This window comes from Amblyraja radiata, chromosome 13, assembly GCF_010909765.2.
Source record: "Amblyraja radiata isolate CabotCenter1 chromosome 13, sAmbRad1.1.pri, whole genome shotgun sequence".
NCBI lineage: Eukaryota > Metazoa > Chordata > Chondrichthyes > Rajiformes > Rajidae > Amblyraja > Amblyraja radiata.
This window is the reverse complement of record NC_045968.1, coordinates 11,416,814-11,441,379: the sequence shown is the minus strand read 5'-3', so window position 1 is coordinate 11,441,379 and position 24,566 is coordinate 11,416,814. Positions and strand designations below refer to the sequence as shown.

At 46.2% G+C, this 24,566-nt stretch overlaps 1 protein-coding gene across 2 annotated transcripts in view; it reads left to right on the top strand.

Annotated features, from left to right (window-relative positions):
* The first annotated feature begins 204 nt into the window (after positions 1 to 204).
* The window catches only part of LOC116979608 (transient receptor potential cation channel subfamily V member 6-like), an 88,348-nt gene continuing 63,986 nt past the window's right edge, over positions 205 to 24,566 (top strand). Inside the window, exon 1 of one of the 2 annotated variants that reach the window (XM_033031203.1) lies at positions 205 to 527. In XM_033031203.1, coding sequence (XP_032887094.1) covers positions 370 to 527 — 158 coding nt within the window. In that variant the 5' untranslated portion in view covers positions 205 to 369. The remainder of the gene's footprint in view (positions 528 to 24,566) is intronic. The other variant, XM_033031204.1, reaches the window with a different exon arrangement.

Sequence of the window (24,566 nt, the reverse complement as noted above, 5' to 3'; positions counted from 1 at the left end):
GGGGGGGGGGTCCAGGCAGAATCTCTGGAGGAAGGGGATATAAGGGACATTTCATGGGAGATTAAGGCTTTATTGAGCTGTGCTGGTCCCCCTCCTGTGTGCAGGTATGTTTGACGTCAGTTGATAGGTGCATAATAGAGCTGGCGAGAGGCGGCGACCTCAGTGTGTGTGTGTGTGTGTGTGTGTGAGAGTGAGTGAGTGTGTGTGTGTGTGTGTGTACATGTATGCGTGCGAGATGGAAGAGTCGAGTCGCTGGTGATTATGGCAATGGGCGACTCGGTGCTTGGTTGTATCCAGATCGCACCGAGGGACTTTTGGGATGTCGTCCGTGAGAATACGCGATCATGACTATTGAAGTGAGCGAGTGACATGGCTACATTCAGAAAAGCAATTGACTGTTTCATCAACCGGGTGAAAAACCCCATCTCCCCCGGCCAGTCCGTCTCCAAGGATAACACCTCTGATAAACTGGAACTCGGGGGTCGCCAGAAGAACTTCAACAACGTGTTCGAGGTGAAAAGCAGAGGGTGAGTGCAAGATGAACTTCAAAAGTATTTCAGTGCTTGAAAGGCCTGTGAAATCCAGAGGCAACGTCGCTGTAAGTTTCACTAGCTGACTGATACATTAGTCCCCAGACTGTAAACATCAGTGGCTCTGGCGACATACATATTTAATTTGTGCATTGCTTGCTATCTTTTGTTTTCCTCCGACACTTTATTCCCTTGTTAAAAAAAAATATAGGATGCATCCTAAAATAATGGTATTATCCACTATTGTTTACAGCCACAGGTCTATTCAATGGTGTGTTTAATGTCACATATACATGGACCACGGTGATTTTGTTTTTTGCATACAAGTCAGTAAAGTTTTACTGCACGGTCATCCATCCTACTGTTTTTTTTGGGAAATGTGTAGGAAGGAACTGCAGATGCTGGTTTAAACCGAAGATAGACACAAAATGCTGGAGTAACTCAGCGGGGCAGCCGGCAGCATCTCTGCGGAGAAGGGATGGGTGATGTCTCGGGGTCGAGACCCTTCTTCAGACTGAGAGTCAGGGGAGAGGGGAACGAGAGATATAGAAGAAATATGAAAAAAGAAAGATATGGAAAAATATGCTGCCTGACCCGCTGAGTTACTCCAGCTTTTTGTGTCTGAGATTGGAAATATGACCACTTGCAGATGTTAGACTCCAGTCGGTATTACTTTGAATTAAAGATCTCTGCTTTCCGAAAACCGAAACCTTTAAAACAAATCATTTTTGGTGCGATCCACAATTTAAGTGAGGCGCATTTATCTTTCTTCCATGGCTTGCTTTCACAGAGTAGTACTGTACTATTCACAACATAGAATAGTACAGTACAGGAACAGGCCCTTCGGCCCACAATGTCTGTGCTGAACATGATGCTGAGATAAACTAATCTCACCTGCATGCACATGGTCTATTATCCCTCCATTCCCTGCATATCCATATGCCTATCCACAAGCCTCTTAAATGGCACACCACCACCATCCCCGGCAGCACAGTCCAGCCACTCGCCTGCCCTCCCCCCGTTCTAAAAAAACTTGCCCCTAACATCTCCTTTAAACGTTGCCCCTTTTGATTTAAAGCTATGCTCTCTAGTCTTTGACATTTCCACTCTGCGGGGAAAAGGTTCTGAATGTCTACTCTATCTTTGCCTCTCATAATTGTATGTGGTTGTGTAAGGTCTCCCCTCAACCAGTCCCAGAGAAAACAATCTCTCTTTGTCCAATGTGTGTTGAGTGTACATACGCAGCAATCTCATCCGGATAATTTGATATTGACATCATTGCTGTTTTTCCAGTTTATTTTTCCAGATTTACTCTAATTACTGCACCAATTATTTTAAATATACACTTAAAATTATTGATAAAAACAGAAGGTAGACAAAAATGCTGGAGAAACTCAGCGGGTGAGGCAGCATCTATGGAGCGTTTCGGGGTCGAGACCCTTCTTCAGACTGATGGGGGAAGGGGACGGGAGGTGGGGATCTTTTGAAGTCCTTTTGTGGCATTCATATAATGCACTCTGAAGATTATTTCTAGGTCAATATAAATAAGTAAAAATGTAAAGTAAGTAAGTATTTAGTTGTTCTGTTTTGGGATATTTGACAATAAAACACTCTTGATTCTCTTGGCTTGGCTCTTGAATATTGTTCAATAATAATAACTTGTTAAGTAGTGGAGGTTGAAAGGGACTTAAAACATTTATGGCTCATTTAATGCCCTAGTTCATGTATTGCCATAAACGGTTACAGAAGGAATGAAATAGAAAGCGTAGAGCGGTCACGATGGCGCAGCGGTAGAGTTGTTGCCTTACAGCGAATGCAGCGCCGGACACCCGGGTTCTATCCCGCGTACGGGTGCTGTCTGTACGGAGTTTGTACGTTCTCCCCGTGACCTGCATGTGTTTTCTCTAAGTTCTTCGGTTTCCTCCAAAGACGTACAGGTTTGTAGGTTAATTGGCTTGGTAAATGTATAAATTGTCCCGAGTGTGTGTAGGATAGTGTTCTTCTTCTTCTTCTTCTTCTTGCGTATGGCGTGCACAGACCAAAGTTGTAGGACAACTTGTTCTATTTGATCTTATTTGATTGTGCACACCAGGTTGATTGCATTCGTCGAAAGGGCGGACCACGTGAAGGTTGCAATCTCCCGCCCCAGGATCGTGTTAGTGTGTTTGGGGATCGCTGGTCGGCACGTACCTGGTGGGCCGAAGGGCCTGTTTCCGCGCTGGATCTCCAAACTAAACTGGCCTCCTCTGTGTATAAGATCAGTGTTCCAGGGTACGGAAGATCTCCCACTGACATGCATGCTGCTTAGTTCTATCCCCTTTGGAGAAGAGTGAACAGCAGAGTGAAGGTTTGCCAGGACGACGCATGAATTTCAGAGACTGAACGATGAGGCCAAGCTACACAAGCTGTTCCTTGGAAAATATGGAATTAGTAACGTGTATTTTTGTCGTCTTGGGGAAGCGGATGGGATAGATGTCGGGTAACTATTCCCAACCACTTTCCATCCACTGGAAATTTCTGGTCCGTTGAGTTCAGTAGACCCAGACTGGGAGTGGAATTAGAAAACAACGGTGGAGATATGTTACTCTCTTCCATAAATAGCAACTGATGTTGGATTAATCGAGCGTTTCAACTCGAGCCTTTGACGGAGGTGCATGTTACTCCTCGGCCCCATGGGCTAATATTACACTGGAGTAACTCAGCGGGTCAGGCAGCATCTCTGGAGGAAAGGAACAGGCGACATTTCAGGTTGAGACCAGAAAGGTCGCCCTTTCGACAAGGTCCCACATAAGAGATTAGCATACAAACTTAAAGCACACGGTATTGGGGGTTCAGTATTGATGTCGATAGAGAACTGGCTGGCAGACAGGAAGCACAGAGTAGGAGTAAACGGGTCCTTTTCAGGATGGCAGGCAGTGACTAGTGGGGTACCGCAAGGCTCAGTGCTGGGATCCCAGCTATTTACAAAATATATTAATGATCTGGATGAGGGAATTGAATGCAACATCTCCAAGTTTGTGGATGACATGAAGCTGGGGGGCAGTGTTAGCTGTGAGGAGGATGCTAGGAGGCTGCAAGGTGACTTGGATAGGTTGGGTCACAGTTTAAGGATAAGAGGGAAGTCTTTTATGACCGAGATGAGAAAATCATTTTTTACACAGAGAGTGGTGAATCTGTGGAATTCTGTGCCACAGAAGGTAGTTGATGCCAGTTCATTGGCTATATTTATGAGGGAGTTAGATGTGGCCCTTGTGGCTAAAGGGATCAGGTGGTATGGAGAGAAGGCAGGTACAGGATATTGAGTTGGATGATCAGCCATGATCATATTGAATGGCGGTGCAGGCTCGAAGGGCCGAATGGCCTACTCCTGCACCTATTTTCTATGTTTTCTATTCCTTCTCTCCAGAGATGCTGCCTGATCAGCTGGGTTACTCCAACATTTTTTTTGTGTCTATCTTCAGTGTAAACCAGCATCTGCAGTTCCTTCTCACGCATTTGCATTCCATTCTATTTCCGAAGGTCCAATTCAGTGAAGCCAATGGAACTGAAAACAGACACATATTGAATTGCAGATCAGGCTTGAGAAAGTAACTGACCTAGAGTTGTATAGTTCTTGAATGCAAATAAAAATACAACCTAGTCACTTCCTTTCAATTTTCTCTCCCCTTCTCTTGCATGAGTTTTGCTTTTAGTCGGTGGCAGCGATGTGTGTATTCATCTCCTCTCTCTCTCTCGTTCTTCCCACAATCACTATGAAGAACTAATCTCTGAACTACATATGGTCTGGGTTGTACCAGGGACTTTAGGATTTGTTTTGTTCTTTCACTATCTTGAATTTATTCTTTATTGTACTTTTTCTGGTGTTCATTTATTGTGTTATCTGCTGAGTACTGTGTTTACAAATCCCCATTGGCCGCTGCAAGTAAGAATTTCATTGTTCTGTTTTCGGGACATATGACAATAACACACTCTTGAGTCTTGCCTGATGCAGGGTGTCAACCCGAGACGTCACCCATTCCTTCTCTCCAGAGATGCTGCCCGTCCCGCTGAGTTACTCCAGCATTTTGTGTCTATCTTCGTTGTAAACCAGCATCTGCAGTTCCTTCCGACCCATTCATGACTCTTGACTCTGTCCCTTGATTCATCTCATTCATGTTCATAAGTGATAGGAGACAGAATTAGGCCATTCGGCCCATCAAGTCTACTCCGCCATTCAATCATGACCATAACCCCTGATACCCGTACTAATCAAGAATCTATCTCGGCCTTAAAAATATCAATTGAATTGGCCTCCACAGCCTTCTTGTGGAGTACTTGGAGGAAAGTCCTTGAAGGTGGACTCGTTCAGCAAATCATTTGTTCATTAGCGTGAGGTGTCTTGGGTCTTGTGCACTACCAGATTGTCCGGTGATGGACTCTTCAACAACATACCCACCAGCTTGGTACCCAATGGCCTTTGGATGGTGCAACCAAATATTGGGCAGTGTCTGGTTCTGGGCAGGAAGATTATTTAACATAAGGGTTGAGGGACAAGGACAAGAAATTAAGATGAGGCACCAGGAACTAGATACCGAGCTTATCACTGTACTTCGGTACACGTGACAATGACCTAAACTGAAATGAACAGACATTGAAAAAAGCTAAACCACCACCACTGACTGCTTTCTGAATTAATTGGGAGCCAAGCGAACAAAATCCAAAATACAGATACCTGTATTTATTTGAAGAAAATACCTTTCTTGATTAGTATGGGTGGCAGGGGATATGGGGAGAAGGCAGGAGAATGGGATTTGGAGGGAGAGATAGATCAGCCATGATTGAATGGTGGAGTAGACTTGATGGGCCGAATAACTTATGAACTTGTGAACTTTAGCTCTAGTCTGATAGAGAACAAATGGTTCCTCAGACATGGTATTGTACATCTCTTAAGAGGGGACACTTTACTTTGTCGTTTCTTCCCTTAACTCAGACTACAATTTGACTGGGTATCAAAAGCCCTGTACCTTGACCCTCTCCCTTCCCTCAACACCCATCTTCATAGGTTCTTGGAGGAGAATAAGGCCATTCGGCCCTTCAAGTCAACTCCACCATTCATCAATGGCTGATCTATCTTTCCCTCTCAACCCCATTCTCCTGCCATCTCCCACTATCCCCAGACACCCTTACTAATTAGGAATCTGTCAATATCTGCATTACAAATATTCGTTGACTTGGCCTCCACAGCCTTCTGTGGTAATGAATTCTGCAGATTCACCACCCTTCTGATCTCCTTTCTGAAGGAATGTCCTTTAATTCTGAGGCCATGGTCTCTGGTCCTCGACTCTCCCACTAGTGGAAGCATCCTCTCCACAGCCACTATCCAGGCCTTTCACTATTCAGCAAGTTTCAATGAGGTTTCCCCTCATCTGTCTAAATTCCTTAGGAGGTTGCTGTAATAGGGATGATATTTATGTGGGAAATGCTGCCTGTCTTCCCCCAGCAATGCAACGTACACATGAACCACGATGTTAGGAGATGTATTAGCACATTTAGTTTGGAGATATAGTGTAGAAACAGGCTCTTTGGCCCACTGATTCCGGGCTGAACCACGATCGCCCCGTACACTCATACTATCTTACACACTCAGGACAATTAACAATTTTACTGAAGCCAATTAACCTACAAACCTGCACGTCTTTGGAGTGTGGGAGGAAACCGGAGCTCCCGGAGAAAAGCTATGTGGTCACAGGGAGAACGTACAAACTCCGTACCGACAGCACCCGTAGTCGGGGTCGAACCCTGGTCTCTGGTGCTGTAAGGCAGCAACTCTACCGCTGCGCCACTGTGACAGGCCCCACCAAGAGTATTTTCCCCCCTTATTAACATATTGCGTGGAGAACCAGGAACACGTCTTCTGCCCTGGATCTCCTCACCACCCGCCACATCTTTGGCAGAACCTCCAAACAAATCTCTGGAGAAGAGTTGGAAACAGAACAGTTTTCCAAAGCAATCGGTTCTAGAAACATAGAAACATAGAAAATAGGTGCAGGAGTAGGCCATTCGGCCCTTCGAGCCTGCACCGCCATTCAATGTGATCATGGCTGATCATCCAACTCAGTATCCTGTACCTGCCATCTCTCCATACCCCCTGATCCCTTTAGCCACAAGGGCCACATCTAACTCCCTCTTAAATATAGCCAACAAACTGGCCTCAACTACCTTCTGTGGCAGAGAATTCCAGAGATTCACCACTCTCTGTGTGAAAAATGTTTTCCTCATCTTGGTCCTAAAAGATTTCCCCCTTATCCTTAAACTGTGACCCCTTGTTCTGGACTTCCCCAACATCGGTAACAATCTTCCTGCATCTAGCCTGTCCAACCCCTTAAGAATTTTGTAAGTTTCTATAAGATCCCCCATCAATCTTCTAAATTCTAGCGAGTACAAACCGAGTCTATCCAGTCTTTCTTCATATGAAAGACCTGACATCCCAGGAATCAGTCTGGTGAACCTTCTCTGTACTCCCTCTATGGCAAGAATGTCTTTCCTCAGATTAGGAGACCAAAACTGTACGCAATACTCCAGGTGTGGTCTCACCAAGACCCTGTACAACTGCAGTAGATGCTGCTGCACCCGCTGAGTTCCTCCAGCAATTTTGTGTACCTGCAGTAGAACCTCCCTGCTCCTATACTCAAATCCTTTTGCTATGCTCCTTATACTCAAATCCTTTTCTGCGACTTTATCATTTGATGTACATTTGGGAGAATGTCTCCAGTTCCCGTGGGATGTCATCCACGAACATCTTGTGGTGGCTTCTTGGTAACACCAGGCCTGGCATCTTCCCATAATCATAATCATACTTTATCAGCTGAGTAGGTTTTGCAACATATGAGGAATTTGATTTGCCATACAGTCATACTAATAAAAAGCAACAAAACACAAAAAAACTACATTTTAGTATAAACATCCACCACAGTGACTCCTCCACATTCCTCACTGTGATGGAAGGTGAAAAAAAGTTCAATCTCTTCCCTTCTTTGTTCTCGGGGGCCTCGAGCCTTCCATTGACGGGACGATCTTGAGTCTCGTAGCCGGCGGTCGGGCCATCTGCATCGGGGCGATTAAGCTCCTGCATCGCGGGGATGTCAGCTCCCCCGCGCTGGGTCGATCATACCCCGGTTCGAGGCTGTTCGAAACCTTCTGTGACTTTGGAGCTCCCGGCTCGGTCTCTACCCGAGACTGCGAGCTCCGCGATGTTAAAATCCGCAGGCCGCGGTTGAAGCGTCGACTCCCGCCCTGCAGTCATTTTGAACAAGTGAATGGCTCCTCGGCGCGAGCAAGCTTGGTGTCAGGAAGTTGCAGATCCAATTTCGGGGTTGGCACAGTTTGACCCTCAAGAACAAACCATCCTTGCACAATCGTCAAGAGAATTGGAAGATGGCACCAGAACAGGACAACTTTCGATGTGCTTCCCCAGAAGAAGATCTACTTACAAGGATTGGACTCTCAGATTTGTGCATGATTGTGTGATTTGACATAGCAAGCTTCTCGCTGTATCTAGGTCTACGCGATATTAATAAACTAAACTAATCTACTGTTTCCAGTTTGTTTTTTTTGGGCAGCTATTTATTTAATTTTGTACACTAGGAACTGGCACTAAATATATTCGCTGAGTCTATGATGGGTAGATGGGACATGTTGGTCGGCATGGGCAAGTTAGGCCGAGGGGCCTGTTTCCACGGTGTATGACTATGACAATACCAGTTCTATCTGAATGAATTGTGATGGACTAGATTGTGAGACGGTTTCCATTAGGGAGGGAGACAGGCAAAATGAACCTAATACCCTTCTGATGGAAGCACAATAAGTATGTACTATCACAATGCTTAAAAGCATTTGGACAAGTACATGCATAGGATAGGTTTAGAGCGATGTGGGCCAAATGCAGGCAAGTGGAACTAATGTAGATGGGGCATGTTAGTCAGTGTGAGGAAGTTGGGTTGAAGGGCCTGTTTCCATGCTGTATGACTCAAAGACTCTAAATAATCTTGGTAGCAGTCTTAAAAACGGTCTTATTAATGATAATTTGAATTAATTATTGTTATAGAATCCCAAATGTTTTATTAATATCTTCACCTAATCTGGCCTCTATGCAACTCCAGACTTGCATTGACTCTTAAAAGCCCTCTGAAATTAGCCCAGATGTCCACTCTGAAGTATCATAGTCTTTTGGTAGACACAACATGCTGGATTAACTCAATGGGACAGGCAGCATCTATGGAGAGAAGGAATGGGTGATGTTTTGGGTCGGTACCCTTCTTCCTATCATTATCTTTTACTGTTTTAATATGGCAACATAGGGTGCAAACAGACAACATTCAGTGCAAACAAACAGAATAGTCAAAGGCTTGGATGGAGTGGATGTGAATGAAAGTAATGGAAGTCAATGAAAGTAAGCATGCAGGTACAGCAAGCAGTGAAGAAAGAGAATGGCATGTTGGCCTTTATAACAAGAGGAGTTGAGTATAGGAGCACAGAGGTCCTTCTGCAGTTGTACAGGGCCCTAGTGAAACCACACCTGGAGTATTGTGTGCAGTTTTGGTCCCCTAATTTGAGGAAGGACATTCTTGCTATTGAGGGAGTGCAACTTAATTCCTGGGATAGTGGGACTGTCATATGCTGAGAGAATGGAGCGGCTGGGCTTGTATACTCTGGAGTTTAGAAGGATGCGAGGGGATCTTATTAAAACATATAAGATTATTAAGGGTTTGGACATGCTAGAGGCTGGATGTTGAGGGAGTCCAGAACTAGGGGCCACAGTTTAAGAATAAGGAATGAGACCCGGGTGCGATCCTGACTACGGGTGCTGTCTGCACAGAGTTTGTACAAATGTAGGGGTTCAGTATTTTCAGACGTTGGCAATGCCATTCCTGGATTACAATGTACACTATTAGTCTCCATATTTAAGGATGGATGTAAATACGTTGAAAACAGATGAGAGAACATATGTCAAACCACAATCTTGGTTGAACAGGTTGGATATATGTATCCACTGAAGCTTAGAAGAGTGAGTAGGACTTGATTGAGGCACCTTGACTGATGGGAAGAAGATGTTTCCCTTTGAGAATCACGAAAGGAATCGGATTTTGGAACGGGATTTGAGAATCACAATTCCTGTTCGGGCGGCACGGTGGCGCAGCGGTAGATTTGCTGCCTTACAGCGCCAGAGACCCGGGTGCGATCCTGACTACGGGTGCTGACTGCACAGAGTTTGTACGTTCTCCCCATGACCGCATTGGTATTCTCCAGTTTCATCCCACACTCCAAAGGCGTACAGGTTAGTAGATTAATTGGCTTCTGTAAAATGTCATGAGTGTGTAGGATCTCTCCACCAATCTAAACTCTAAAACCACCGGTCACTGTTGAACAACAAGGAGTCGTCCAATTGAAACCGAAAAATAATTGAAGTTCTTCCTCTGAGAGAACTGTGAATCTTTGAACGCAAAGTGCTGGAGTAACTCAACGGGTCGGGCAGCATCTTTGGATGGTGATGTTTCTGGCCGGGACCTTTCTTCAAAATCGAATCTTTGGAATTGTCTTCTTCAATGGGTAAAGAAAACAGAATCTTCGAAGATCTTTTAAGGCAATTGAAGCTGGGCAGTTGGGGATCAGATAAGCCAATATTCTATTGAATGACAATGACAAATCCATGCTCCTTGCAGTTATTGTTTTTATACTCTCTAAATCAGGTAGTTTCTGTGGAGAGAGAAGAGGAGTAATGTTTCAGGTTGATGACCTTTTTTCTTATGTGTTTCCAACATTTTCTCTTTTTATTTGGGATTTTTAACATCTGAAGCTTTTCTTTTCCTTTTCCAAGCACCACGACATCAAACGCCATTGCCATTTCCACTTGTGCCGCCATCAGCCTCCAGACCAAGATGCCCACTGGAGCAGTCAGTGGCTCTAAAATGGAAAAGTGAGGAACTGCAGATGCTAGAATCTCGGGCAAAAATCACAAAGTGCTGGAGGAACTCAACGGGTCAGGCAGCATCTGTGGAAGGAATGGACAGACGATGTTTCGGGTCATGGCCCGAGGGCTGAAGAAGGGCACTGTTCGGAAATGTTGTCTGTCTGTTTCCCTCCGCAGATGCTGCCTGACCCGTTGAGTTCTTCCAGCACATTGTCTTCCTCAATGAGTCTGTGGAATTCTCTGCCTCAGAGGGCGGTGGAGGCCGGTTCTCTGGATACTTTCAAGAGAGAGCTAGATAGGGCTCTTAAAGATAGCGGAGTCAGGGAATATGGGGAGAAGGCAGGAACGGGGTACTGATTGTAGATGATCAGCCATGATCACATTGAATGGCGGTGCTGGCTCGAAGGGCTGAATGGCCTACTCCTGCACCTATTGTCTATTGTCTTTTGCATTAGGTGTAAGAAGCTGGTGTTATTACTGAAGTGGTTCATCTCATGACACTCCAGAACCTTCTTGCCTTCCACAAATCACGTCAATATTGCGATGTAATACTCTCAACCTGGGCAGCAGGTTGGTGCAGCGCTAGAGTTGTTGCCTTACAGCACTAGGGACCCAGGTCCTGAATATGGGTGCTTGCTGTACGTTCTCCCCGTGACCACGTGGGTTTTCTCCGGGTGCTCCGGTTTCCTCCCACACTCCCAAGGCGCCCAGGTTTGAAGGTTAATTGGCTTTTGTAAATTGTGCCTAAAGTGTAGGATAGTGCTGATTGCTGGTCGGCACGGACTCGATGGGCTGAAGGTCCTGTTTCCACGCTATTTACAGGTTAATTGTTTGGCAGGTTTACCGAGGTACAGTGTAAAGCTTTTTGTTGCGGGCTATCCAGTCAGCGGAAAGACAATACATGATTACAATCGAGCCATTTACAGTGTACAAAAAGGGAATAACATTTAGTGCAAGGTAAAGCCAACAAAGTCCGATCGAGGATAGTCTGAGGGTCATCGATGAGGTAGATAGTGATTCAGGACTGTTTTCTGGTTGTGGTCGGATGGTTCATTTGCCTGATAACAGTTGGAGAGAAATTGTCCCTGAATCTGGAGGTGTGCGTTGCCACACTTCTATACCTATTGCCTGATGAGAGAGGGGAGAAGAGGTCGTGGCCAGGTTGTATCTCTGAAGTCTAACTTGCTTGGAAGTGTACCATTCTAACAATACCAAATACTCTCAACACCGTCATGAGCAAAGCCGCCTCCTGGGCCGATACCTTATTCATCACCCTCAATGTTCATTCCTTCCTCCACTGATGTATCTGGCCTTTGGTAATGTGCCATCTACATACTTACAAAAGACAAAACATTGGAAGAACTCAGCGGATACACTGACTTAGGGTCCTGATTCAAAATGGCGGCTTGGACCTCTTTGCCTCCACAGATGCTGCTTGACCCATTGAGTTCTTCCAGCACACTGCTTTATTATCCAGACTCCAGTCCCCCTAGTCTTCATACTTCCCTCGACCTCCTTGATAACAGCCCTGTCATGAATGTCAATGGTGGCATTTGGCACATGGAAATGCAGGCACCTGTAATACTCTCTCCAAAGTCTCATTGTCCCTTCTTTGGGAATATAGACGGTTTGTGCCATTGGGCTATAGTCTACTCCGGAGGAATATTTGGTTGTCCTGTAAGATCCTATAATTCCAAAAAATAATTTAATTGTCCCATCTGGGACACATGACAATAAAGCTCTCTCGACTTGTCTCTTGGTGCTCCTCTTGTTTGTGTTTGGCCTCACCCTGGCTGCCAGGGAGGGTGAGGACAGATGTGTCGGCGTGGGAATGGGAAGGGGAAGGTGAATTAAAAAGGCTGGCAACCAGAAGATCGAGATGGCCGTATTACTCAGAGTGCAAGTGCTCGGCAGAATGGTCCTCTCCTCCGCTGATGTAGACGAGGCCACATCGAGAGCACACAATACAATAGACGGAGGTTGGAGAAGGTGCAGCAGGTGAATAGTTGTCCCACCTGGAAGGTTCCTGGGTGGAGGTGAGGGAGGAGGTGTAGGGACAGGTGTAACATGCTCCCGGAGTTGGAGGCTGGACCGATGGGCCGTGGCCTGTAGAGGGAGCCACTGAGCCGGGCCCCCCATTCGTCCCACGAGGGCCAGAGAGGTGGGTGGAGGGATATGGCGATGGTGGACGCGAGGAGCAAGTTCCGGTGAGAATGAACCAGGGTCTCACCTTCCACGACCTCAAGGTTGGCAGAGAGGGGCTTCCCCCCCCCCACCCTTCACCGGCCACAGAGGCTGACGATGGGCGAGGAGAGGAGAGGAAAGGAAAGGGACGACGCTTCATTGGACGATCCTGACGGAGGCGTCCGCTGGAGGCCCCGCAGTGGCCTGGGGCTCGCCTGAATCGGGCCCCACTGCAGAAGGCCCAGCGCGTGGACCGGACTGGGTTGAAAATGGCACCAAAACCTCAGTGGAGTATTTCTGCACACTTTGTACTAATCCAGAATTGTGTTTAGATATAATCATAGTGATACAGCATAGAAACAGACCCTTCGGCCCAACTTGCCCATACTGGCCAACATGTGCCATCCACACTACTCCCACCTGCCTGCATTTGGGCCTTATCCCTCTTAACCTTGGTTTTTAGTTTTAGAGATACAGCACGGAAACAGGCCCTTCGACCCACCGGGTCCGTGCCGACCAGCGATCCCCGCACACTAACACCATCCTACACCCACTAGGGACAATTTGTACATTTACACCAAGCCAATTAACGCACAAACCTGTACGTCTTTGGAGTGTGGGAGGAAACCGAAGATCTCGGAGAAAACCTAAGCAGGTCACGGGGAGGAGCGTACAAACTCCTTACAGACAGCATCCGTAAACGGGATCGAACCCGGGTCTCCGGCGCCGCATTTGCTGTAAGGCAGCAACTCTATCGCTGCGCCACTGTGACTGCCCAACCTGTCCTATCCATGTACCTGGTTAAATATATGGCAATGCTTTTCTGACATCTGTGCAAAAGAAGGATTTCGCTGACCGCCTGTGAACATGATAATAAAGAACTATTGACTGTAAGTCCTGTGGTTGCAGGGGAAAGTGCCCGTGCTTGGGTGGGGCACGATGAGCAGACCAGTGTCACAGAGGGAGTGATCAATGGAGGAAAGGGTGGGGAGAGGACGACGTGGGAGGGGGGGGGGGGGAGGGGGGGAAGGTCTGCTGCCACATGCGTGGTACTTAAGACTGTTTGGTACTTTGTAACTTTGTTTGCGGCACGGTGGTGCAAATAGAGCTACTGCCTTGCAGCGCCAGAGACCCGGGTTCGATCCCGACTGCGGGTGCTGTCTGTATGGAGCTTGTCCGTTCTCCCTGCGCCCGCGTGGGTTTTCACCGAGATCTCCGTAGTTTCCTCCCACACACCAAAGACTACAGGTTTGTAGGTTAAATTCAGTATAAATTTGAACAAAAATTGTCCCCTAGTGTGCGTAGGATAGTATAAGTGTGCGGGGATCGCTGGTCGGTGGGCCGAAGGGCCCGTTTCTGCGCTGTACCTCTAAACTAAACTAAACTACACTTGTATACTGCCTACGTTGCATGCTAAATAAACCATTTCACTGACAATAAAGCATCATCCATTCATTCATATTTATATAACTGTAGCACTATTCACCCACTTTTTTTTATCATATAATTGCACATTATAGAAAAATATCAACTTTTGTCCATAAAAAGTAAGGCTAACTTTTAATGCTTATCTTCAATTTTTCTGAGTTGTTTTAAAGTATAATTCAGGTGATGATACTCCTAATGTCGTGTTGTCACTTGCGAGCGGAGCGCCAAGGCAAATTCCTTGTATGTGAACATTCTTGGCCAATAAACTTATTCATTCCTTCATTCATTCATAGTTTGTGTTTTAGTTTTTTGGTTTCAGTTTTAGAGATACAGTATGAAAACAGGCCCTCCGGCCCAGCGAGTCCGAACCGACCAGCGATCCCCGCACATTAACACTACCCTAAGGAGAATTTACAATTATACCAAGCCAATTAATCTGCAAACCTGTACGTCTGGGAGAAAACCGAATATCTCGGAGAAAACCCATGGGTAGAACGTGCAAACTCTGCACAGACAGCGCCCGTAGTCGGGATCGAACCCGGGGTCTCCGGCGCTGTAAGGTAGCAACTCACCGTGCTGCACCACCGTGCTGCCCTAGAATATTTGTACCTCCCCCAGTCCTCCCAATTCTGTTCCCCTTCCCATTATCCCCTCCGTACCACCCTATCATCCCCCCTCTCTCATCCCTCTCTCCCTCCTGGCTCCATCCTCCTACTACACAAATTCTTCATATACTGGAACCTCTCCTGCATCTGGTTCCATCTGCCCATTCATAGTCATTAATGGTTGCCAGTATCACCTTCCGTACTCATCAGTCTTAGTGTCCCTTCTCATCACACTCCAGCCTTTATCTCCACCTCTACCTCTACCTTCCCATCCCATCATCTGCCTCCCCCCACCCTTGTTTCCCCTTTTGTCCCATGTCTGCTTCTACTTATCACCTAACCACCCCTGTTTCTGGGCTGTTTCACTCCTTGAGTCTTTTTCGAACCGTTCATGAACTAGGCAAGGTATGGTGGAGAGCCTGAGAATGAAATGATGAAGCTGGGATTAGATTGACTGGAAGCCCTTGAAATTCACAAAGAACTCATGAGAGATTAGTAAATCGGTGGGGCAGCAGTGGAGTTGCTGCCTCACAGCGCCAGAGACCCTGGTTCGATCCTGACTACGGGTGCTGTCTGTATGGAGTTTGTACGTTCTCCCCTTGACCCGCGTGGGTTTTCTCTGAGATCTCCGGTTTCGTCTCACACTCCAAAGACGTTCAGGTTTGTGGGTTAATTGGCTTTGTATAAATGTAAATTATCCCACTCTGTGTGTAGGACAGTGTTAATCACAATCACAATCACAATAATACTTTATTAGCCAAGTATGTTTTGCAACATACGAGGAATTTCATTTGCCAAGTCAGTCATACAAATAAAAAGCAACGGAGCACACAAAATACATTTTAACATAAACATCCACCACAGTGACTCCTCCACATTCCTCACTGTGATGGAAGGCGAAAAAAAGTTCAATCTCATCCCTTTGCTCTCCCACGGTCGGAGGGCTCGAGTCCACCGTTGGCGGGATGATCTTGACTCCCGAAGCCGGCGGCGTTTGGGCCTTCCGCCTCGAGGCGATCAGCTCCTGCATATGGGGGATGTCAGCTCCCCCGCGCTGGACGATCGAACCCCACTCCCGAGATTGCGAGCTCCCGATGTAAAGTCTGCAGATCGCAATTGGAGCGATCTCAGGCAAGAGATCGACTCCGATGTAAGTCCACGCCCCATGGTGGGGCCCAAGGTCAGTCCTAGGAGGCTCCATTGATGGTAGACCGCAGAGCAACCGGAGAATGCGATCCAAAAATTAATCGCATCTCTGGCAAGGTAAGAAACTGAAATAAAAAGTTTCCCCCTCCCCCTCCCCCACATAAAACAAACTGGAGACATTTACACAGATTTTTAACACACTAAAAAATGTTTAAAAGACAAAAAAACAGACTGTTAGCGGGGGCTGCCAATCATGCGACGCCCCCTGGTGGATTGGGGATTGCTGGTCGGTGCGGACTCGGTGAGCCAAAGGACCTGTTTCCCCGCTGTATCTTTAAACTAAACTAAAAACTGAAAAGAACTCAAGTGCCATTTGAATGTATCACTGGCTGAATGGTGAGAATCTAGATTTAGTTTAGTTTGGAGATACAGCACAGAAACAGACCCTTCGGCCCACCGAGTCCACACTGACCAGCGATCACCCCATACACTAGCACTATCCTACACACACTAGGAACAATTTTTAATTTTAAACAAAGCCATTTAACCTGCAAACCTGTACGTCTTTGGAGTGTGGGAGGAACTCTGAGTACCTGGAGAAAACCCACGCAGGTCACAGGGAGAACGTGCTAACTCTGTATTGTGAAATGTGAAGCTAATGCAAGTTAATAGTAAGATTAAAGGAGAACATACCAGTTTGAAGTTTGATCTGTATTTTATGAGGAGTTACGATGAGGGATTACGTGAAGAACCCCGCCACGACGCATGCGTGTCATTCTTCAAAGCAGCGGTGTGAAATCACAGATAACTGTAATGACTAAACATAGTAAGATTAGAGAAGAGATACCAGTTAAGTATATGATCAAGGGTGGGAGCGGAGGGCACGTAATCCCTCATCGTAACTCCTCATAAAATACAGATCAAACTTCAAACTGGTAAGTTCTCGTTTAATCTTACTATTTTACTTCGGAGTCACGTGAGTGACTACGTGAAGATTTTAAAGCTCTGCGATTTCATGCCGTGGAAACGAGTCCATGCATCACGTCTGCCTTGATTACTGTAGGAGGAATTGTGTTAACATAATTTGGACATGAATTCGACATTGAAATCATAAAATTTATTAACACAAATTTATAACCCCTTTTTATGGGTTTAAATTAATTTACAGAACTTAAATTTGTTTCTGCAAACGTTCCAGGTTTCATTACTGGTTTGTTGTAAAATAATTGGAATGTTTTTTCCCCCAGACCATCCTGCTGCTTTGAGGATTTGTTCCATTGGTACATCCAACTGTATCGCTGCCGATGTAGCTGCAGCCCTGGTGGAATGAGATTTAAAAATATTAGTATCCACCCCAGCCTGTGTTAGCACCTGTTTCAGCCATCTTGAGGTGGTCTGGACCGTCATTCTTTTGTGTGGTTGCTAGTGGCTGACCAAAAAGTGCCTTCTCATTGCCTCTTAGGATTTTCGTTTTCTCCATGTATAACGACAGATGTCTTATTATACACAGACAGTCATCTGTTTGGGTATGACCTAAATTGTATATTGAGGCCTGCTGATCCCTGTCTGTTCTGCTTTACTAACTCATAGATATGAAACGTAATATTTTCTGTTGAGGAAGTCATGTTGTCCAGTCTTAGTTTATGCAGTGACTGTACCCTCTGTGCCATGACCAATGCCATTAGCATTGCCATTAGCATGACTGTTTTTAATGTCAGTCTGTGTAGGGACAGAGCTGTTGCTGGAGACCAATTCCTGAGCATCTTCAGGATAATACTTACATCCCATATTTGGGAGTACCTGGTTCTTGGGGGATTAGTATTAAAAATTCCCCTCATAAGTTTTGTTACCAGTGGGTGAGTCCCAACAGAGTAACGCTCTGTCCCCTGCCATAGGTAAGTCGATAGGGCACTTCTGGTGCAGTTGATGGCACTGTAACTGAGCCCCTCATCATAGTGGAGGCCTGCCAGATATTCCAGAACAGATGGGATGTTCATGTCTCTGTAGGTGATGTTGTTTTTATGGCAGTGCATCGCCCACTTCCTGATATAGACCAGATACTGTTTTTTGGTTGACTGTCTTTGGGCCGCCGAGATCATGTTCACTGTTCGGTCCGTCAGTCCCAGTTGTAGTAGAGGTGTTTTTAAACTCTACAAATTAATAAGTTCAAATGTTTATGGCATGGGTGGCTATCCCTTGTTACGGGATGTAGCAATAAATCTGGTCTATGTGGGATGGTGATACATGGTTCTAATACCATGTTTAATACCACTGGGAACCATGGTTGAGTAGGCCAATCGGGTACTACCAATACCAGATGCAGAGTCTTGTTGTATTTTCCTTAATACCCGACTGATGAGGCAGGAAGGAGGGAATGCGTAAATAAACAATTTCCCCCCCCAATGCAGCGAAAATGCATCTGTCGCCGCTGCCCCAGGGTCTGGTTCCCATGAAACATAATTTGATAAATGGTGGTTAAGTCTGGATGCGAATAGATCGATATCTGGTGTTCCATATTTTGCTGTAATATCAGCAAATACTTTTTTATTCAACATCCATTCGGTGTTTTCATTAAATTTGCGTGACCTGGTGTCTGCCACTAAATTTAGTCTTCCCGGTAGGTAAGTGGCTGATATCCAAATATCTCTCTGGATACACCATTGCCAAATTGTATTAGCCAGATTGTCACATGATGTCGATTTGTTTCCACCCATGTGGTTAATGTATGCTACCACGGTGGTATTGTCTATCTGTAGTCTAACATGCTGGTGATATGATCCAGTACAATATGACTTTAGGCCATGGAATGCACCCAACATTTCCAGGTAGTTTATGCCCAGTGTGAGTAATAATGATGCCTCCTGAGCAGTCCATCTACCTACACAGCTGGTGATGGTATTGGTGGCTCCCCACCCAAGTGCACTGGCATCAGTTTGTAGTACCATGGAAAGGTTACTGACAATGATTGGGTTGGAACAAAGCCAGATGTTATCTATCCACCATTTTATTCCATTTTAGCTTGATTGGTAGTTTCATAGGTCTGTCAAAGTGACCTGCATTCATTTAGAGTGCTTGTATTTTTGCTCTCTGTAAGTTTTGGTAATGTAGAGGTCTAAATTGTGTGGCTGGAAAGGCAGCCACCATTTGCCAATTACTTTTGCTACCAATCTGATGGATGGTTTGCTGATGTCAATGAGGTTATGCAAGCCTCTATTAAATCTCTAGCCTTTCCCTTAGGCAGAGTCACCGACATGTGAACTGAGTCAATGGTGAAACCCCCAAATAGTCCATAGTAGTGGACGGCGTTAGTTTAGATTTAACTGGATGGATAATAAATCCCAGTTTTTCAAATAACTGTTTTGTGGCTGTTACAGTTTGTTTGGCCAATTCCAAAGTTTTGCCCACAATGAGTATGTCATCTAAATATGCCATGACCATGTGTTTACGTTTCCGTAGAAACGCTAGGGCTGGTTTCAAAATTTTTGTGAAACAGCCTGGGGCTGTTGACCCATTTGGCAGTGCTTTATACTGCCAAAGTTGCCCATCCAGTTGAATTTTAAGTAACATCTGTGGTCACCTCGTATAGGCACTGAATAGTAAGCATCTTTTAAATCGATGCTGGCCATGAAGTAACCTTTGGAAATTAATTGTTTAGCAGTAACAAAGGTATCCATTTTGTCAGATGTATGGTGATGCGACAACCACCATCTTTTTTGTTTTTGATAAATATATTGGACACGAATTCTAATGGTTCGTGTTGAGTTTTCTCAATTACACCTTTTATGTAAAGCCGCTCCAGTTCAGCTTGCGCTTTTGATTTTTCTTTATCAGAAGGCACGAACATTCGGTTCGATATATGTTGAACTGGAGGGCTGTACTTGTGTATAAACTCTATTGTATATCCCTGGATACTGCTTAAGATGTAAGTATCGGTTGTTAACATGCTCCATGCATTCAGAAAAGAGTGTAGTCTCCCCCCAACCTCCATGCTCCCTGTATTTTGTAGGGAACCAGACCCACCTACCTCCATAGTTACCAGTGGCAGGTTTACTTCTTTTTGTAGGTTCTTCGCTGCTGTTGTTGCGCTGGTGTCTGGATTTTCGGTTTGGTTGGCGTTGGAGGTCCCCGCATCTTCCAAGAAGGCCAGCCTGGGCCATGGCCTAAAAAGACTCATGTTTTGAATACCGGGCCTTCGAGCTTTCACCAGTTCTGCTGGTGGGTGCGTAGGGGTGCTGTCTTTGGCTGTAGTGTTTGTTGGAGTCCATTTTATTAGTCCAGTAGGTTCTCTTGTTCCTGCACCCCTTACACACTTGTCTTTCCTTCTGCGGACCCCTCTTCCAGGTCAGCCCAGAACTGACCCGCAGTGCTCCCCTCTGATGAGGTAGAAGCACTGTGCAGCCCTTCAAGAGGTACTGCTGTGGGTTTATCATAGGGCACACAGTGACCCGACTCCATCTCCCGGAGTCTGTCACATTAGAGCAAATGCTCCTCACACCGCTCCATCTGGCTCCAGCGCTCTCGGTCGCTGGCCGCCCGCGGTTGTTCAAAGTCGGACTCCTCTGAGTCCACGACCTTGTTTATTTTTGTGTCTAGCCTTTCCGCCCGGCTGCGTGGATCTGGCCGGTGCGGAGGCGACATCGGGCACAGCTGATCCCACTATCGGTGATCCGAGTGCCGCTGGCTGCTGCTGGCTGCCCGCTGCTCCGCGGTCCTCCCTCACCAGCTTTGTCCTTACTGCCGTGGAGTGGATCTGGCCGGTGCGGAGGCGACATCGGGCACAGCTGATCCCATCTATCCCACCAGCTTTGTCGCAGCCCGTTGGTTTCTCCACCTGTAATTAGCATGGTAAAAACACAAAAAGACCGCAGCTCTTACCTGCAGGTCCAAGTTAAAATTGTCGCTACGGGGGAACGTCGTTCCACCCCGCCTCCTGCCGTTTTCGACTTGTCCAAAAAGTCGACGGCCCCATTCTGAATAGTCTCCCGCCCGGCCGTGGTGTTCTGGCCAGCGCGGGACCAAAAGTCAGCACAGCTGATCCCTTACGGGGCTTGTGCCTTCAGCTGCTGCTGGCTCCCGCAACTTCGCGGTCCTCCCCAGCCAGCTTCACTCGCAGCACTTGTGGACACTATTTTGTCCAGATTCCCCCCCCCTGTGTAAAAACAGCGCGGGGACAAACACTACCGCAGAGTAAATCACTTACCTGCAGGTCGCGGTTTCAAACTTACCGCTGCGGGGGAACACTCCACCCCGCCTGTCGTTTCGCAAGCGTGAAGCGATATTGACACGCATGCGTCCTGGCGGGGTTCTTCACGTAGTCACTCACGTGACTCCGAAGTAAAATCCTGTTCTTCGCTGGCCTGTAGTTATTAGACCATGCAGTGTAAGCCATGGGTAATGAAACTGGAGTATTTCTGATGAGAGAGGTATTTCTGCAGTTTTTGCAGTAAATCGGTCATCTTACTGTGACTTTTCCTGTTAATGCAAGTGTGAAACTATCAATTTGGCAACATTGGCAATTGTGTTTTCAGTCAATCACACTGTCACACGAGAAGAAGAAAGGAAGAGGAGGAGGAGGAGCCAGAGGGCTGAGGGAGAGATGAGAAGGGGAGGAGACAGTGAGGACTACCTGAAACTAGAGAAGTCAATGTTAATAATTTAGTTTAGATTAGTTTGGAGATACAGCGTGGAAACAGGCCCTTCGGCCCACCGAGTCTGTGCTGACCAGTGATTCCCGCACTTTAACACTATCCTACACCTACTAGGGCTAATTTTTACATTTACCAAGCCAATTAACCTACAAACCTGTACGTCTTTGGAGTGTGGGAGGAAACCGAAGATCTCGGAGAAAACCCACACAGGTCACGGGGAGAGCGTACAAACTCCGTACAGACAGCACCCCTAGTCGGGATCGAACCCGGGCCTCAGGTGCTGCATTCGCTGTAAGGCAGCAATTCTACCGCTGCGCCACCGTGACCGCCCAAAGTTAATCAGAGTTAATCAGGGTTAATGCCGCCCGGATTGGAGAGTATTGGCTATAATGGGAGGCTGAACAGACTTGGATTGTTTTCTCCTGAGCATTGCAGGTTGCAGGGAGACATGATGGAAGTGTATAAAATGATGACAAACGTAGGGAGGTTAGAGCGTCAGAACTTTATTCCCAGGATGGAAATGTCAAATACAGTCGGGCATAGCTTTACGGTGAGAAGGGCAAAGCTTGAAAGAGATGTGCGAGGAAAAGTTTTTTTCTACAGGGTGGGTGCCCGGAATATGCAGGTGAGGGTAGTAGTGGAGGCAGGTACTTTAGTGGCGTTGAAGAGACCTTTGAACAGGGACGTGGATGTTCAGGGAATGGAGGAATACGAGTTGGAACGGCAGGCAGATACGAGTTGGAATTGGCTTCACGTTTGGCATGGACATTGTGGGCCGAATCGCCTGTTCTTGTGCTGTGTAGTGAGGAACTGCAGATGCTGGTTTAAACCAAAGATAGACACAAAAAGCTGGAATAACTCAGCGGAACAGGCAGCATCTCTGGAGAGAAGGAATGGGTGGTGTTTTTGGTCACTTATTCCTTTCCTCCAGAGATGCTGCCTGACCCGCTGAGTTACTCCAATGTAATGTATATGTGCAAGGTAAGCCCATGGAGCCGAATAAAAAGCAAATAAAAACAATATGCCTGAATTTGAGTATAGGAGCAAAGAGGTCCTTCTGCAGTTGTACAGGACCCTAGTGAGACCACACCTGGAGTATTGTGTGCAGTTTTGGTCCCCTAATTTGAGGACGGACGTTCTTCCTATTGAAGGATTGCAGCGTAGGTTCACCAGGGACTGCCATATGCTTAGAGAATGGAGCGGCTGGGCTTGTATACTCTGGAATTTAGAAGGATGAGAGGAGATCTTATTGAAACATAAGATTATTAAGGGTTTGGACACGCTAGAGGCAGGAAACATGTTCCCGAAGGTACACAAAAAAGCTGGAGAAACTCAGCGGGTGCAGCAGCATCTATGGAGCGAAGGAAATTGGCAACGTTTCGGGCCGAAACATTGCCTATTGAAGGGTTTCGGCCCGAAACGTTGCCTATTTCCTTTGCTCCATAGATGCTGCTGCACCCGCTGAGTTTCTCCAGCTTTTTTTGTGTACCTTCGATTTTCCAGCATCTGCAGTTGCTTCTTGAACAACATGTTCCCGATGTTGGGGGAGTCCAGAACTAATGGGCCACAGTTTAAGAATAAGCAGTAAGCCATTTAGAATGGAGATGAGGAAATACTTTTTCACACAGTGTTGTGAGTCTGTGGAATTCTCTGCCTCAGAGGGCGGTGTAGGCCGGTTCTCTGGATACTTTCAAGAGAGAGCTAGATAGGGCTCTTAAAGATAGTGGAGTCAGGGGATATGGGGAGAAGGCAGGAACGGGGTACTGATTGGGGATGATCAGCCATGATCTCATTGAATGGCGGTGCTGGCTCGAAAGGCCAAGTGGCCTACTCCTGCACCTATTATCTATTGTCTATTGTCTATTGTCTATGTTCATCAGGTTAGAATACCGAATATTTCAGGTACATTTGTCTTATTTCAGATTTTCAACATCTGCAGATTTTTGTATTACATGTCTTCCTCAAACGTTTTCTTCTGCAACCTTGCTATTTAAAGGACCAACATCTAGTCTAGTTTAGTTTAGTTTAGCTTAGTTTAGTCTGAAGCAGGGTCGCGACCCGAAACGTTACCCATTCCTTCTCTCCAGAGATGCTGCCTGTCCCGCTGAGTTACTCCAGCTTTTTGTGTGCGTCGTCTGTTCTTGCGCTGTACTGTTCTATGGTCTATTATTAACAGTCATACACAATGCCGCAGCTTTTCAATCTTCTGGATTCTCTTCAAGTTGAATCCAGAAAGCACATGAGGGGATCTTAATGTTTATAAATGTTAATACGCACCAGGGAATACCCCTGGTTTCAAGCCTCTAACTCTCAACATCATGTCATGGCTACAATTAACTGCTCAGATGTGGCAAACTAACAACCAATTACCTAAATATCACTGGAAGACTTTCCATTTAAGTAACTACGAACGCAACTCAGAACAATCATTTGTCATAAAAATATCTTCATTGATTCCCAGTATGGTCAGCTTTGTAACTGATCAACAATATCACACAGAGAGTTGTGAGTCTGTGGAATTCTGTGCCTCAGAGGGCGGTGGAGGCCAGTTCTCTGGATACTTTCAAGAGAGAGCTAGATAGAGCTCTTAAAGATAGCGGAGTCAGGGGATACGGGGAGAAGGCAGGAACAGGATACTGATTGGGGATGATAAGCCATGATCACATTGAATGGCGGTGCTAGCTCAAAGGGCCAAATGGCCTACTCCTGCACCTATTGTCTATAATATATTATTGAACCCATCAATTCCACATTATGTCTTTCACTAGGTAATCAAAGTCAAAGTCAAAGTCAAAGTAACCTTTATTGTCATTCAGACCTTGTGGTCTGAACGAAATTTTGTTGTCTTGTAGTCCTAAAAATGACAAAAACACACAAAAAACACAAATTAACATCTACTACAGTGAGTTCACCAGGCACCTCCTCACTGTGATGGAGGCAAAAGTCTTAAGTCTTTGTCTCTTCCCTTCTTATTCTCCCTCTGCGCCGTAGCGATCCAGGCTTCAGATGTTGTGACCCAGCCGGGCGATGGTAAGTAATGTCAGTCCCGCGGCTGAATCCGAGCTCCGCGAACGGGCGG